The sequence below is a fragment of the Ipomoea triloba genome, chromosome 2 (genome assembly GCF_003576645.1).
Source record: "Ipomoea triloba cultivar NCNSP0323 chromosome 2, ASM357664v1".
In the NCBI taxonomy this organism is placed as follows: Eukaryota; Viridiplantae; Streptophyta; class Magnoliopsida; order Solanales; family Convolvulaceae; genus Ipomoea; species Ipomoea triloba.
In genome coordinates this window covers 25,066,403-25,079,627 of record NC_044917.1, presented here as the reverse complement: position 1 = coordinate 25,079,627, position 13,225 = coordinate 25,066,403, and the positions used below count along the sequence as shown (strand labels likewise).

The window sequence follows — 13,225 nt, the reverse complement described above, 5'->3', positions numbered from 1 at the left end:
ACTCCCCCAAAAGTCTTTTTTTTTTTTTAATGATGGATGAAACACATAGCCACTACTATACATAAACCTTGTCGTGGGACTCTAGCCTGCAAAGGACTACAAGGAGCTAAATCAATTTAGGTTGCTCATAGCTGACTAACAATAAAAAATGTTAATAAGTTGCTCCTACTGAGAGTCAAAGTTAAAACATTGTGGCATAGTTACCAAGCTAATAGTAGCTTCACAAACGTTGGGTTATATGCATTGGCGGAGCCACAATGGGGGCATTGGAGGCAGCTGCCCCCACGGCCCCACCCCATATAATGTATGTATGTATGTATATATATATATATATATATATATATATATATATATATATATATATTAGTTATACCAAAATTTGAACAAAAGTTAAGTTAGCTTAGATTTTAAGGCAATAATTTACCATGAAATGGACAATAGTTCAAATCTTGCAACATCTAGTTTAGCTCTCTAAATTTTCTAATACATTTCAATTGGATTTTTTATTTGTAACTTGTGGTTTTTTTTTTTTTTAATTTTAATAGTGAGATGAGTGAAATTTTGTTTTTTTTTTGATATTTTTTAATATTAATAGTGTGAATTCTAATTGGATTTTTTATTTGTAACATTGTGACTTCTTCTCTTTTTTATTTTTCTTTTTTCTTTTTTAATATTAATAGTGAGGTGAATGATTTATAATATGTTTTTCATTCAAACTATTATATCAAATTAATTATGTTTTATATTTTGTTTTAAATATTTTTTATCTTGATGTATTTTGATTTTTATGACTTGGTATCTAAATTTTTCATTTTTTTTCAAAATATCTACTTAGTTTTAATCTTTTGCTACCCCTACTGAAAAAGATTTCTAACTCCGCCACTGGCTATATGTACTAAGTCATTCTTGAATCTTGATAGTTTTGCACATGTTTTTGCTTTTTGTAAATGGAATTGGAAAAGCAAAAAAGCCTGCTGCTCTATCAGTTTGCATTGGAAACTGTCTCTTCAATCCTAACTGCACTGCAAAACACAGCATTCAATTGTGAAGTCATCATTACTGAGCATCATATATATATATATATATATATATGCCCGTACGGGCAGCCTGAGTGGCAAGACCAAGACGCTCGCGGCCGTGAGGTCCTGAGTTCAAAACCGTCTGCCACCCGGGTTGGATCACAGGGTGAGGGTTTACTCACATACTCGGAAGAGAAGTGGGGTTTGCCTCGATAAACCCAATATATATATATATACACAGACGCACACACACTTGGAGCTTAATTCCTTCATTTCTTTTTTGCATCAGGTGTAACTGACAAATGATGAAGCCAGTGGTGGAGTATTCTTGAAGTGAAACTTTAAGATTAATGAATCTTTAAATATGTTTTTTTTTTAGAAACTTTAAATATGTTTTAATCATCAAATTAAGTCATGAAGTTCTCATCATCTAGATGCCTAGCTCCCTGTTTAAGAAACAATTATTTGCCCCCATTGTTGATACGAGGTGGTAAATTCATTTTGGTGTAATAACTTAAATCCTATAATTCCAACGTCGATTATAAGCTAGCTCAAAAATACAGTAAAAATATGTATATATATAATAAGATAGAAAATAGAGAACAAAAGAAGTTCTTGGCAGCTCGGCGTTGCAAGAACAACATATTGGCCTGGCTTACTAATTCATTTTAGTAGAGTTTGACCCTTTATCGATCAGTACGAATCATTCATTAACACGTGTCTTATAGTGAGTTGTCTTAAAGGTGGAGCTACAAGTATGAATATAGGGTCGTTACAACCATTTCCAAGTGTTTGAGATCTAATTAGTTGTTCAAGTCAAGGGTCAAATAAACCTCGAGCTAAGAGGTTGGGCAATGTTTAAGCACTGCTTCATTCTGCCAAGTCTTTACATAATGCATGCTTACCACAGCTTGAGTTGGTTGTACCCGCATAACAGCTGTATTCAAGTGACGGATTGCACCCTAGGACATTTGATCGAGTTTCGATAGCTGCTATGTGAGAGCAATACCTAATGTGTTGTACTGCTTGTAAGCACCTATCACTCATTCACCAACTTGTTGGGTCGGAGTGTGCTTGGGAATCCTAGGGGCGATTGGCTCTTCCTCTATCATTGATTTCTGGGATGTTTCCCTTCTGGATTGTATTTCGTGTTCTTTTTGATGATTTAATATAAGTTTTGATGCTTTGGTTAAAAAAAAGAAAAGGATGATGTAGATAGAATTTTCCTTAACACAATCCGATGATCTAATACTTGAGCATTACATTTACATAGAGGTGTCTCTTATCCATTTTGCTTTTTCAAAATCCAATTTGTATACAAATATGTATCGAATTTTGAATATAATCCCCCTATAAAGTATGATGATCTGCGATAATTAGGGCTATTTCGCCCTTTTCCACCACAGATTCGATCACTGCCTTCACCATTTTCCACCACTCCAGCTGCAAGCCGAAGTCTCCTCTCGTCGCCACTCCAGCCAACGCCGCTGCCCACCGACGCCTCCAGCCCCGTCGCCGTCCAGCACCGTCCAGGTATTATGTCGATTTATGCGCTGAAATACTGAAGAGAGTAAGTATTTAGTTAGTTTGTGTTGATGGATGATGTTAATAAGCAGTGATGTAGGAGTTGTGAGTAAAAGATAGATAGGGATCGCATATTAATTGGGTGAATTTCGCTTGGAGTTACTCAGGTGAAAGTTCATGTTATTTGATTGCTGAGTTTATTGACTTCAAAATTTATAATTGTTCAATGGAACTCATGTAGAACTGCTTTTTGTTAATTGTGTTTGTTGCCATTCAGGTATTTTTGTTGGGAAAAACAATAACAGGGAAAATGCTCTGGATTCAAAAGCAGAAAGCAAGATGGGCAAAGCTGAAAGTTCTAGTGATAAAAGTAAAATTCGTATTCAGCCATTTTTCCTACTTTATCAATATTTTTGGTGCTTTTTTTTTAAAAAAAAAATTATTTTTATAATAAATAAATATAGGCTGTTAAGTATTTTACTGCCTTCAGGTTTTGCCTTCTCTGAAAGTTGCTAAAAAGATGAAGCTGAAATTTACAAAAGCATGGATATCATTTCTAAAAATACCACTCCCACTCAATGTGTACAAAGAGGTAAAACTAACAGTTCTTTGCGACGTTCTTGGATTGTTATTTCTCTTTGTACATAGAGTTTGAATTTTTAATTTTGTTCTTTTAAACCTCTTACTAGACTGAAGTTAAACTAGGTTATTTTCAAAATTGTATCAAATAGTCACCTGCTTTTCATCTTGGTTTTGTCATTATCAATCAGTGTGGTGTAATACCTATCCATTCTCAACTCTAATGATTTGGGTTAAAGAAATGCTCCTTGTTAGAAAGGATCTATATGCATCCCCTCTGATTGTTCTGAAACTTGTTTCCAACTTCAAATAATTGAATTCCCTGTCATAAATATAAATGGTCAGGAATCTTGTCTAGACTTGATAGATGGCCCCCATTTTTCTTTTTAAGTTGGACATTCACATACTATATGATCAGTTACATGAAGACATTGTTTTGATTTTTTTGTTCTTAACATTTTTGGTGGTTTGGTAATCAGGTTCTGGTTAGCCTTCATCAGACAGTCATCCCTTACTTGTCAAAGCCTATCATGTTGTGGTAATCAATATACAAATGTCGTAGTTTGAATTTTTTGCATTGTCGACAGAATGACAACTATTTTTTTTCCTTGACCTTTATATGTGCAGTGATTTCTTGACACGATCATATGATATTGGTGGGGTTGTCAGTGTCATGGCTCTTAGTAGCTTGTTTATCCTCATCACTCAACATGGTATAGAGTATCCAAACTTCTATGGAAAGCTATATGCTCTTCTAGAGCCTTCTATTTTTTTGGCAAAACATCGGGCAAAATTCTTTCAGGTTATAGCAAATTCCTTGGTTTTTTTCCATTTATTACTGAAAGTTTGATGTTGATTGTTCACTTCTTAGATGAAAATAGGCACATCTATAACTTTTTACTTGTTCTTTATTGAGAAAGGTTAAATCTGCACTCATCTATTTAATATTTTTTTATATAGAAAGATAAAATTGCTTTCTGAATTTTTGGTATTTCTCATTTACACTTGGCAAACATTTATATAGGGGGTGAAAATTATTTTTTTGGGTTTTGACCTGAGAGTTCGACTTGCAGCTTCTTGATTCTTGCCTGAAATCACCACTTCTTCCTGCATATTTGGCTGCTGCTTTCTGCAAAAAATTGAGCAGGCTTTCACTTTCAGTTCCTCCCTCAGGATCTCTTGTTATTACTGCTTTAATCCACAACCTTTTAAGGAGACATCCATCAATAAACTGCTTAGTACATCAGGTATGGACACTGTCCTACTATGTAGTGTTGCCAGTTTGTTGTAGCCTTTGAATACAATCACCAATTACATAACCATTAACCATACAGAAGTTACTAAAGTGACAATATTCTTTTGCAGGATGATACTGATGAGACAACTAAAGAAAATTCAGAAGCAGAGAGAGAGACTGATGTAGTCTCTGTTAATGGATTGGGCATTGATCCTTTTGATGAGGAAGAGAGGGATCCTTTGAGGACTAATGCCATGAGTAAGCTTTTCCTGCTTCAGCTTAATTCCCTGATTTTTTTTAACCTTTATGTGATTTGAGAAGACATTTTAAAAGATCGATCTAGAGTATGGTTGCCTCTAAACCATATGCATGGTCTGTTTTATAGTTATTTGGTCCATTCTGATTGTTAGTGATGGACCATTTCATGTATAACCAAATATTTGTTGTTTAGGGCTAATTCTTTTTGCTTTTTGAGGGCATATCTTGCGAAAAGTAGGGCATCTACAGATTCTTGCAAGTGCTTTTGTGCCGCGGTATGCTTGCATTTATAAAGCTAGCTCAATACTTGATATAGCCTAAAGAAGTAGACTAATTGCTTCTCAATACTATGTACTTACTATTCTTTACTAATGATGCTTTTTTTGGAATTGCCATAGATCAAGCAGTGCATGATAGCAGCGTTCCTTTGTCTCCACAGTGCCTTTATGCTAAACCAATTGACGCTAAGACAGTAAGTTGTTGACATTTACTGATTTACATGATAAAAGGCCTTTCCCTTGTTTCTTTGTTCTTTATGCCCTTTAATAAGGCATGCATGGTAGGTTCTTATTTGCAAATATTTTTCCCAGTTTTGAAATGGATAGAATTTGCAAGGTAAAATTACCGAGTAAATGTTTTTCAACAAAGTAGGGGCCCAAATAAAGACAAAAAGATAGTTACAATTTAAAGAAAGAAAAAGAAAGCAAAGAGGTGAGACATACCTACAATCTAAATTTGTCACTGTTGATTTTAAGTTTTCTTTGTATTGTAACTAACTTCTCTTTACATGATACTATAGGAGCATGGAACAAATGTCAACAACCTTTATGCTTTTGGTGTTTGGTGAATCTGTCTTAAATGATGCAGTAAGCTATTTGCTTCCTTTTGTTTCTGTGTTTTTCTGTTTTCTTCCACCTTTTTGTTTAGTTATATGATATTAAGTTCACTAAGAAGTTTGGCAGTTTTCTTTTTTTTTTTTTTTTTTTTTTTTTTTTTATTCTCTGTTTCCTTTTTATCTTTCCTTTTGGCACAATTGGAAGATGGCAATATCTTTGTACAGGTTAGTCCACTTGAAAGTATTTTTCTAGTAAAGAGAAATACTGGAGATTCATTAATAATCCCCATACTACTATTTTGAAGGACATTTTCACTAGTGAGAAGCCATATGTCATCTGCAAGTAAACATGTGTACTTTCATTTTGAGGCTAAGCTAAAATCCAATGTTCAATGATATAGAATATTTCAGTGCAGCTGCTTTTAACAATATTTGTAATTTTTGTTATACAGTGTAATTTAGTTTAAATGATCCCTGATTTTTGGGGCTAACATTATTGTGGCATACTAGCATGATCATTTTTTTATCTTTCGTCAACAAATATGTTTGAATGACATTAAAAATAACGTTATTAATTACTCAAAATCCTCTTTTTTTCTCTTCTTGGTAATAATTGTATCTTGTAACTATTATTCAAGTAATAACATTATTATCATTTTGAGAAAAAAAAAATTATATTTTCAATATAATATACTTGAAATAATTGGATCTCTCCTCTAATAAGAGAGTATTCATCTAAATAAATAAATAAATATTATATTACATTTTTCCACTAAAACAAAAATACATAATTATTACTGATGATTGAGACAATACTAGAATGAAAATGACATAACCCTTTCACAACTGCTTATTTAAACAAAATAATAAGTCCACTAATAAAAATTTCACATTATCCACTGTCCTGCACTAACATTGTAAACAACATTTGAACAAAATTTTTGTGTTGTGATAGTCTTCTCTTCCATATCGTAAATGTATATGCTCATCTTTTCATTTTCATTAGAAAAAGACATCTTTTCATTTTCACTAGAAAAAGGAGGAATGATGTATATCGAATTTTCCTTAACACGACCCGATGATCCAATACTTGAGCATGACATAGAGGTGGTTTCGCCACTGATGAAAAATACTCTCTTGACACCTAAGTTATTTACTCTTATCCATTTTGCCTTTTCAAAATCCAATTTGTATACAAATACGTCTCTAATTTTGAATATAATCCAACTATAGCGTATGATGATAACAACAAAAATCTCGCCCATAGATTCAATAAAGTAACGGGTAAAGATCATTGCCCCAGGAACATCCCATTCAGGCAATTTAATCTTCTCAACTCGTGATTGTCTCATTTCAACATCCAACACTTTCATTTTCTTAAAGGAAAAGCAATAAATCTTCCCCTCACAACTAATAACGCTCTCATAATCATAATCATCATCATCATCATCATCATCATCAAGCTCCCACTCTGTCCAAACTTTCTCATCAAGATGACAAAACATAACAGATGATATTCCTGGATGGAAGAATGCAACTATGCTTTTTGGGTCACTTGGAGGCAATGTAAGAATGGAAAACATGGGTGTTCTAAATTTCCAAGGTGGCAACTTTATCTTTTCCAGGGAAGCAATGTTTAATAAGAAACAAGTGCCTGATCTCATATTGACATCTATCATCACAGTCCATCCATGAGAGCTTTTCCCAACATATTTGTTAAACATATCGGGTATTTTCTTGACCTCATAATTGTCTCTTTCAATATCGTAAAAGGTTTGAGTATTAGATTTTTTCCCATGGAAATAAACGAGCAATGGAAAATGTGAAGGAGTAGGTGGCCGAGAAATGCTTTTGTTACTTTTTGTCATATTATCTGCAAACAAAACATAATGTATAACTAAAATATTTAATTTATTTATTTTGTAAATATAAACTAGAGAATAAAATGTTAATAAGAACATAATATTATAATGTAATCACAAAGTTTTAATTCTTAAATTCTTAAATAAAAGATGGACAGACTAGTAACACAACTCTGAATCAAGAATTATATATATATAGACACACGCATACACTAGTCTTTTTTATGCGTGATGCGCAAAAGCATATGTCCAATATTTATATTTAAAAAAATAACTAACGAATTCTTATTAATTAAAATCTAAATGAAAAAAAAAACTATTTTTTATATTAATCCAATAGATAATTTCTACAAATATTATTATCATTGAAGAATATAATATAAGAAAAGATATGGTGGATGCATGTTTATGGTAAAGTTAATGAAAAAAAATTAACGAAAGTTATAATGATAAGGGTATTTTTGTCCAAAAATTGTATACTACACCTCTAAAATCACAATGTACAAAATGGTCAACACTCAAAACATGAACATAAATGAGGGATATAACTTTGATTGAGACTTATCATGTCTAATATATATATATATATATATATATATATATATATGATATAATATAATAATAATAATACTATAACAAACAAGAAAATAATATATAAAATATATTCGGAGGAGATTTCGAGCAAATTAAAGGAGCAAGCAAGGAAGTTTGGTTAATGGATTTGGCGAGTGATGGTCCATTCGGATTGGCAATTCACCATCGATGTACACTTAGGGGGCAAAATTTTTGGTTTTAATAATTAATATAACAAAAACTATAATTAATTAAACAATGAATATTGATATGATTATTAAAGAAAGAAATTCAATATGCAAAAACGCATACATCATGATCACAAGTACGATACAAGAGAAAGAAATAAAAAGCAATAATGTACATACCTAGATGGCTAGATTGTTGCAATGCTTTCTTACGTCAATCAGTTTAGGTTAAAAGAATAACTAAATTGTATAAGCATTAGTTTGGTATATATAGCCAATCTGTTTCTTAATTTGGGGTAAATTAGGAGTAATGATTTCTATGTATGTGGTAGTTTCCTAATTTGAATTGAATAAGGAATAATACATTAATAAAGATTTCAATATAATTTTAAAAATGTATATATAGTTTCCTAATTTGAATTGATTACAAAAATTAAAATTTGCAACTTTTTTTTAAATATATTTTCTTAGGTCCTGTTTGGTAAATGGTTGTTAGCTGATTGGGTTGGCTGTTTGGGTTAGAAGGTATGATTTGTTGATAACATTGGCTGATTGTAGAAAGTTGTTTGATAAATTAGCTGTTAGCAGATAGCTGTTTGGTATAATTTCTTTTCTCAAAAAGCTAATTGAAAAGACTGCTTTGAGTAGCCTTTTGAATTTTAGCATTTTGGAGTTACAAAAAGCTTATTATTTGCCAACTAATAGTGATCAAATAAGCCAAAATTGGAATTATTTACCAAATAGGGCTTTAGTTTTTCGTGCATTGCACAGATACAGCCCTAATATATATAATATAACATATTGGTAAATTGAGGTAAGTGATTCATATTTGTATTGATTTTTTTGAAATCAACAATGTAATATTATTACTCAAAGAAAGAAGAGATTGTAACAGGAAGGACAGAGTCCCAATACAAAACGCTAGCCTATGAAAAAGGCAGCCGTTGCGAGAGTATGAGCTAAAACATTAGCTGATCTATGAACCAAATCAATGAAGCAATTCAAAAATGTAGAAATAGTTGCTCTGCAAGAATCAACAGCAAAACCAACGTAAGAGCAAACGTTCATCGGGCTGGAGAGGAGAGAACGGAGCTGAGAGCAGTCTGTTAGCAATGTAAAAGATGAAACCAAAGCTTTGCTTTTGAGCCACGAAAGCGCTTCTTTGCATGCGGCCGCCTCCGCCATCAACGGTGAGAAGCAGTCGGGGAGAGAACCGGCGCAAGCAGGGATGAATTCCCCAGAGGGTGACAAGAGTACCGCCCCAAACGCCGCCTTCATTGTTGATGGGTGATACGCTGCGTCGAACAGGCATCTGGGCAGCAGCTGGTGTGATTCTGGCTGAACCATCACCGTCGGCGGAGCAGCAGCAGCAGGCACGGCGACAACCCCCATGAACCTCCCTCCACATTCGCAATGAAGCAGCAGCAGTGAACGTAACCTTCCTGGGCAGAGGGAGATAGGCATCCCATAGTGCAGAGTTTCTGGCGCGCCATAAGTGATAAAGGGTGGCCACAATCGAACCCACACTGTCTTCAGATAAAACACGCAACACACTTGAGAACCATGCAGTAAACGTGTCTTCATTAATAGAATGAACAGGTAAAGCCGAATCATGCCAAACATGGTTAGAGTAATCACACAAAATAAGGCATGCATAACATCCTCATGACCTAGACCACACATTGGGCATGTTGGATCAACATCTACCATCTTTTTAAGCAAATTATCATCTAGGGCTCTCCAAAGAAAGGATTTCCACTTTGGTGGGAGTTTAAGCTTCCATATAGTGTTCCATTTAAGAAAACTTCCCGTGACAAATTCGTAATCATGGCCCTATAACCACTTTTCACAGAGTAACATTCTTTGGGATCACCTTGCCAAAACCATAAATCCTCATAGTCAGGTGATAGTGGGATCCTGACTATTCCTGCCACATCTGCCGGAATGAAAATATCGTTTAGAATAGAGATGTCCCACGATCCACTTTCCTCATCAACTAACACCATATTTGTATTGATTTAGACTCAAAATAACGGTAATTATTTATGCTCAAAATATAATTTGACATTATTAAATTTAAATCATTTTAATTTGGTATCACTTTACAATTAGCTGCAATAATTTTACTTTACCAAATTTAACAATCTAATAATTTTTGACAATTAACTCAAAGAACCTATAAATATCATTTGAGAGTTTCAAATCGTGCTAATCACTTCTTCCACAATGTTCTTTTACGTTTTACTATAAGTATAGTTCAAAATATTCATTATTACACTTAATCTTTCTAATAATATATATAGATATATTATTATACCCTAATTTTCATAATTTACTTTATTAATTCCCTAAACTACTATTCTACTACACGTCATCATTCCAGATAGATCTACATACTTTCTGTATTACTATAACTATTATATCAAAATACGGGCTAAAAATATCAAAGCCCACCTCGCATTTTTCACAGTGCAAGGCGGAAAAACCCGTTTTGACAGCTCTAAACATGAGTACTAATTAGCCCCAAATAAGTACTAATTAGACCAAATGAGTACTAATTAGCACCAAATGTGTAATAGTACTAATTAGCACAAATTAAGTACAAATTAGACAAAATGAATACTAATTAGCACCAAATAATTAATAATTAGACCAATTAAGTACTAATTACCACCAATTCAATACTAATTAGAGCAAATGAATACTAATTAGCATCAATTCAGTACAAATTAGCACCAATTGAGTACTAATTAAACCAAATGAGTACTAATTTACACCAATTTAGTACTAATTAGCACCAAATAAGTCCTAATTGGCACCAAATAAGTACTAATTAGCACCAATTGAGTACTAATTAGACCGAATGAATACCATTTGAGTACTAATTAGCACTAATTAGACCAAATATAAGTACTAATTGGTAGCACCAATTGAGTACTAATTACAATATTTCTATTACGAGTTTTCCCGCCCAAACTCATGGATATTTTAGTAATATCAAACATTCGGACAAAAATACCATTGAGAATTAATATTTAAATATAAATATTAATCTTCCTAATATAATCTTACTTCTATTATATTGTACTACCTCAGTCCCATTTTGGTTGTCTGGTTGATTGTTAATTCAATTTTTAATAATATTAAGTTTAGTATTAATATATAAAATTTATATATTTAGAAACTACATTAAAAGTACTATTAAACACAAAAAATTAAATTTAAAAATAATAAAAAATTACTAAAGAAAATAAGCAATGAATAAATAGTTGGTTTGACCAATGAATAGTAAATATGACAGGTAAAATGGGACAGAGAGAGTACTAAATATATTATTATACCTTAATTTCCGTATCCGGAATTATTATAAGTTTTTTTCTAAACTTAATTGGCCCATATTATTTATTACACTTAATCTTCCTAATAATATATATATAGATATATTATTATACCCTAATTTTTATAATTTACTTTATTAATTCCCTAAACTACTAACGTCATTCCATATAGATCTACATGCTTTTTGTATTACTATAACTATTATATATAAATAAATGCTACACGCTAGTCAATATGTGATTATTTTAATTATAAATCCATCAATATATATTATAATTACGGAACTTGTATTATAGAATTTGCCTATATACATATTAATAAATATTGTTCGCATATGCGGCATATTATATAAGGAAATACATCTACTTAGAATTTAAATTTACTAATACAAAAATTAAAATTTGTAACTTTTTTTTTAAATATAATTTTCTTAGTTATTATTCATAACTAGTATTTTCGCTCGTGCATTGCACGGAATAGATTTGTTATAATATTTTAAGAATATTTGGATCGATATACAATTATATAAATTATAACATCAAATATTATATAGCGCAATTGATGAAATTGGTTAGATCGATTATGTTTGCTGATGTTTTCCTTTGCTTGAATTAGATCAAATAATTGTCCAATTACCCGTGCACGGATAAATTTTTTTATTATACATTTAGATATTAAAAATAAATATGAAATTATAAAAAATCTAATATTGAATGTGTACATTTATTTGATTATAAGATTAGTGCAAAAAGTATTACTCAATTAATTGAATAATATATGATTTGTTTGTCTAAAATTATCTTTAAAAGATTGATATGTAATATGACTTGCAAATGTGCACCAACTACTTGCACTTATAACACAATTAATTGCACCAAAGTTCGAGTTATTGAGCTTATAATATAATCAGTCTTTCTATATTTAATTATTATGTAAATAATATATTAATTTGTAATACCTAATACTAAAATTGTTAATAAGTATAGTTATCACTACTCTATGCTGTTTTTTCTTTTGCATGAATGGTATTACAAAATCAAGCTGTTTGGAAACACAAAACCAAGCTTTTTGGAAACATTCCCTGGGAGTCATAGAGTAGGCATTCCAGTGTCTGTTGGTTGACTGCGAAACGTTGATATTCCCAGGACAAATAACAATGAATCATTAATCAAAGCCTTATACAACTTTTCTTCGTCTTGGGGGATATTGAAAGAAAATAGGCGCAACAACAGAATTTGCAGATTTGAAAGTGGGGAGGTCTGGAATAATTCGCAGTATAGGATTAGAGATTTATAGAAGGTTGTATCTTATTACGATAGAATTGTAGTATGATAGGAATTGTAATGTAGAATTGTAGTACGATAGGAATTGTAATGTAGAATTGTAGTACGATAGGAATTGTAATGTAGAATTGTACAAAGAATAGGAAAATAGGAAATAATTGCATCCTAAATATTTTAGGACTGTTTTGGGCAAGAAGCTTAAAGTGAGGATTTTGTTTTTATCTACTATATCTACTATACTAATAAGAGCCAAAGAGAGAGGCCTAAAATGGGTAGAAAAAATGGCGGTCAAATTATTTAATCAAATGGATGGTTCAGATGAATTATTTAATCAAATAGATCGTTAAGATAATTCAGATTAATATTATTAATAGAGATTACCTAATTTAACCTTACTTTTATGATTATCCATTAAGTTTTCCGTTAAATATTCTCTTCTCCGTTAACATTCCATTAACTTTTAACTTACCCATTAATTTATATAAGAAAGGTCTTAGGTCCGAACCTCATCTCAATCAAATTTGACAT

The 13,225-nt window shown here is 31.7% G+C and overlaps 1 protein-coding gene across 14 annotated transcripts; it reads left to right on the top strand.

Moving 5' to 3' along the window:
• Window positions 1–1,805: 1,805 nt before the first annotated feature.
• LOC116010001 (nucleolar complex protein 4 homolog) lies at window positions 1,806–6,006 on the top strand. 14 transcript variants are annotated; one of them, XM_031249248.1, is made up of 10 exons: window positions 2,054–2,913; window positions 3,034–3,135; window positions 3,602–3,660; window positions 3,750–3,924; window positions 4,196–4,369; window positions 4,488–4,892; window positions 5,016–5,089; window positions 5,208–5,483; window positions 5,658–5,677; window positions 5,758–6,006. In XM_031249248.1, the coding sequence occupies exons 1-6, from the start codon at window positions 2,854–2,856 to the stop codon at window positions 4,674–4,676; spliced, it is 759 nt and encodes a 252-aa protein (XP_031105108.1). In that variant the 5' UTR covers window positions 2,054–2,853; the 3' UTR covers window positions 4,677–4,892; window positions 5,016–5,089; window positions 5,208–5,483; window positions 5,658–5,677; window positions 5,758–6,006. The 14 variants fall into 14 exon arrangements, with proteins under 14 accessions (XP_031105104.1, XP_031105108.1, XP_031105109.1 ...); XM_031249249.1 differs by lacking the exon at window positions 5,658–5,677 and having other exon boundaries at window positions 5,208–5,328; window positions 5,417–5,483; window positions 5,678–5,989; XM_031249246.1 differs by having other exon boundaries at window positions 5,208–5,328; window positions 5,417–5,483; window positions 5,658–5,989.
• Window positions 6,007–13,225: the final 7,219 nt, after the last annotated feature.

What these genes read in the sequence shown, in the direction of transcription:
- LOC116010001 (XM_031249255.1), top strand. Translation starts at nt 2,854, where the DNA reads ATGCTCTGGATTCAAAAGCAGAAAGCAAGATGGGCAAAGCTGAAAGTT. An exon ending in CACTCAATGTGTACAAAGAG is followed by an intron (nt 3,136 to 3,601) that starts GTAAAACTAACA and finishes TTTGGTAATCAG; the next exon opens with GTTCTGGTTAGCCTTCATCA. An exon ending in ATCGGGCAAAATTCTTTCAG is followed by an intron (nt 3,925 to 4,195) that starts GTTATAGCAAAT and finishes TTCGACTTGCAG; the next exon opens with CTTCTTGATTCTTGCCTGAA.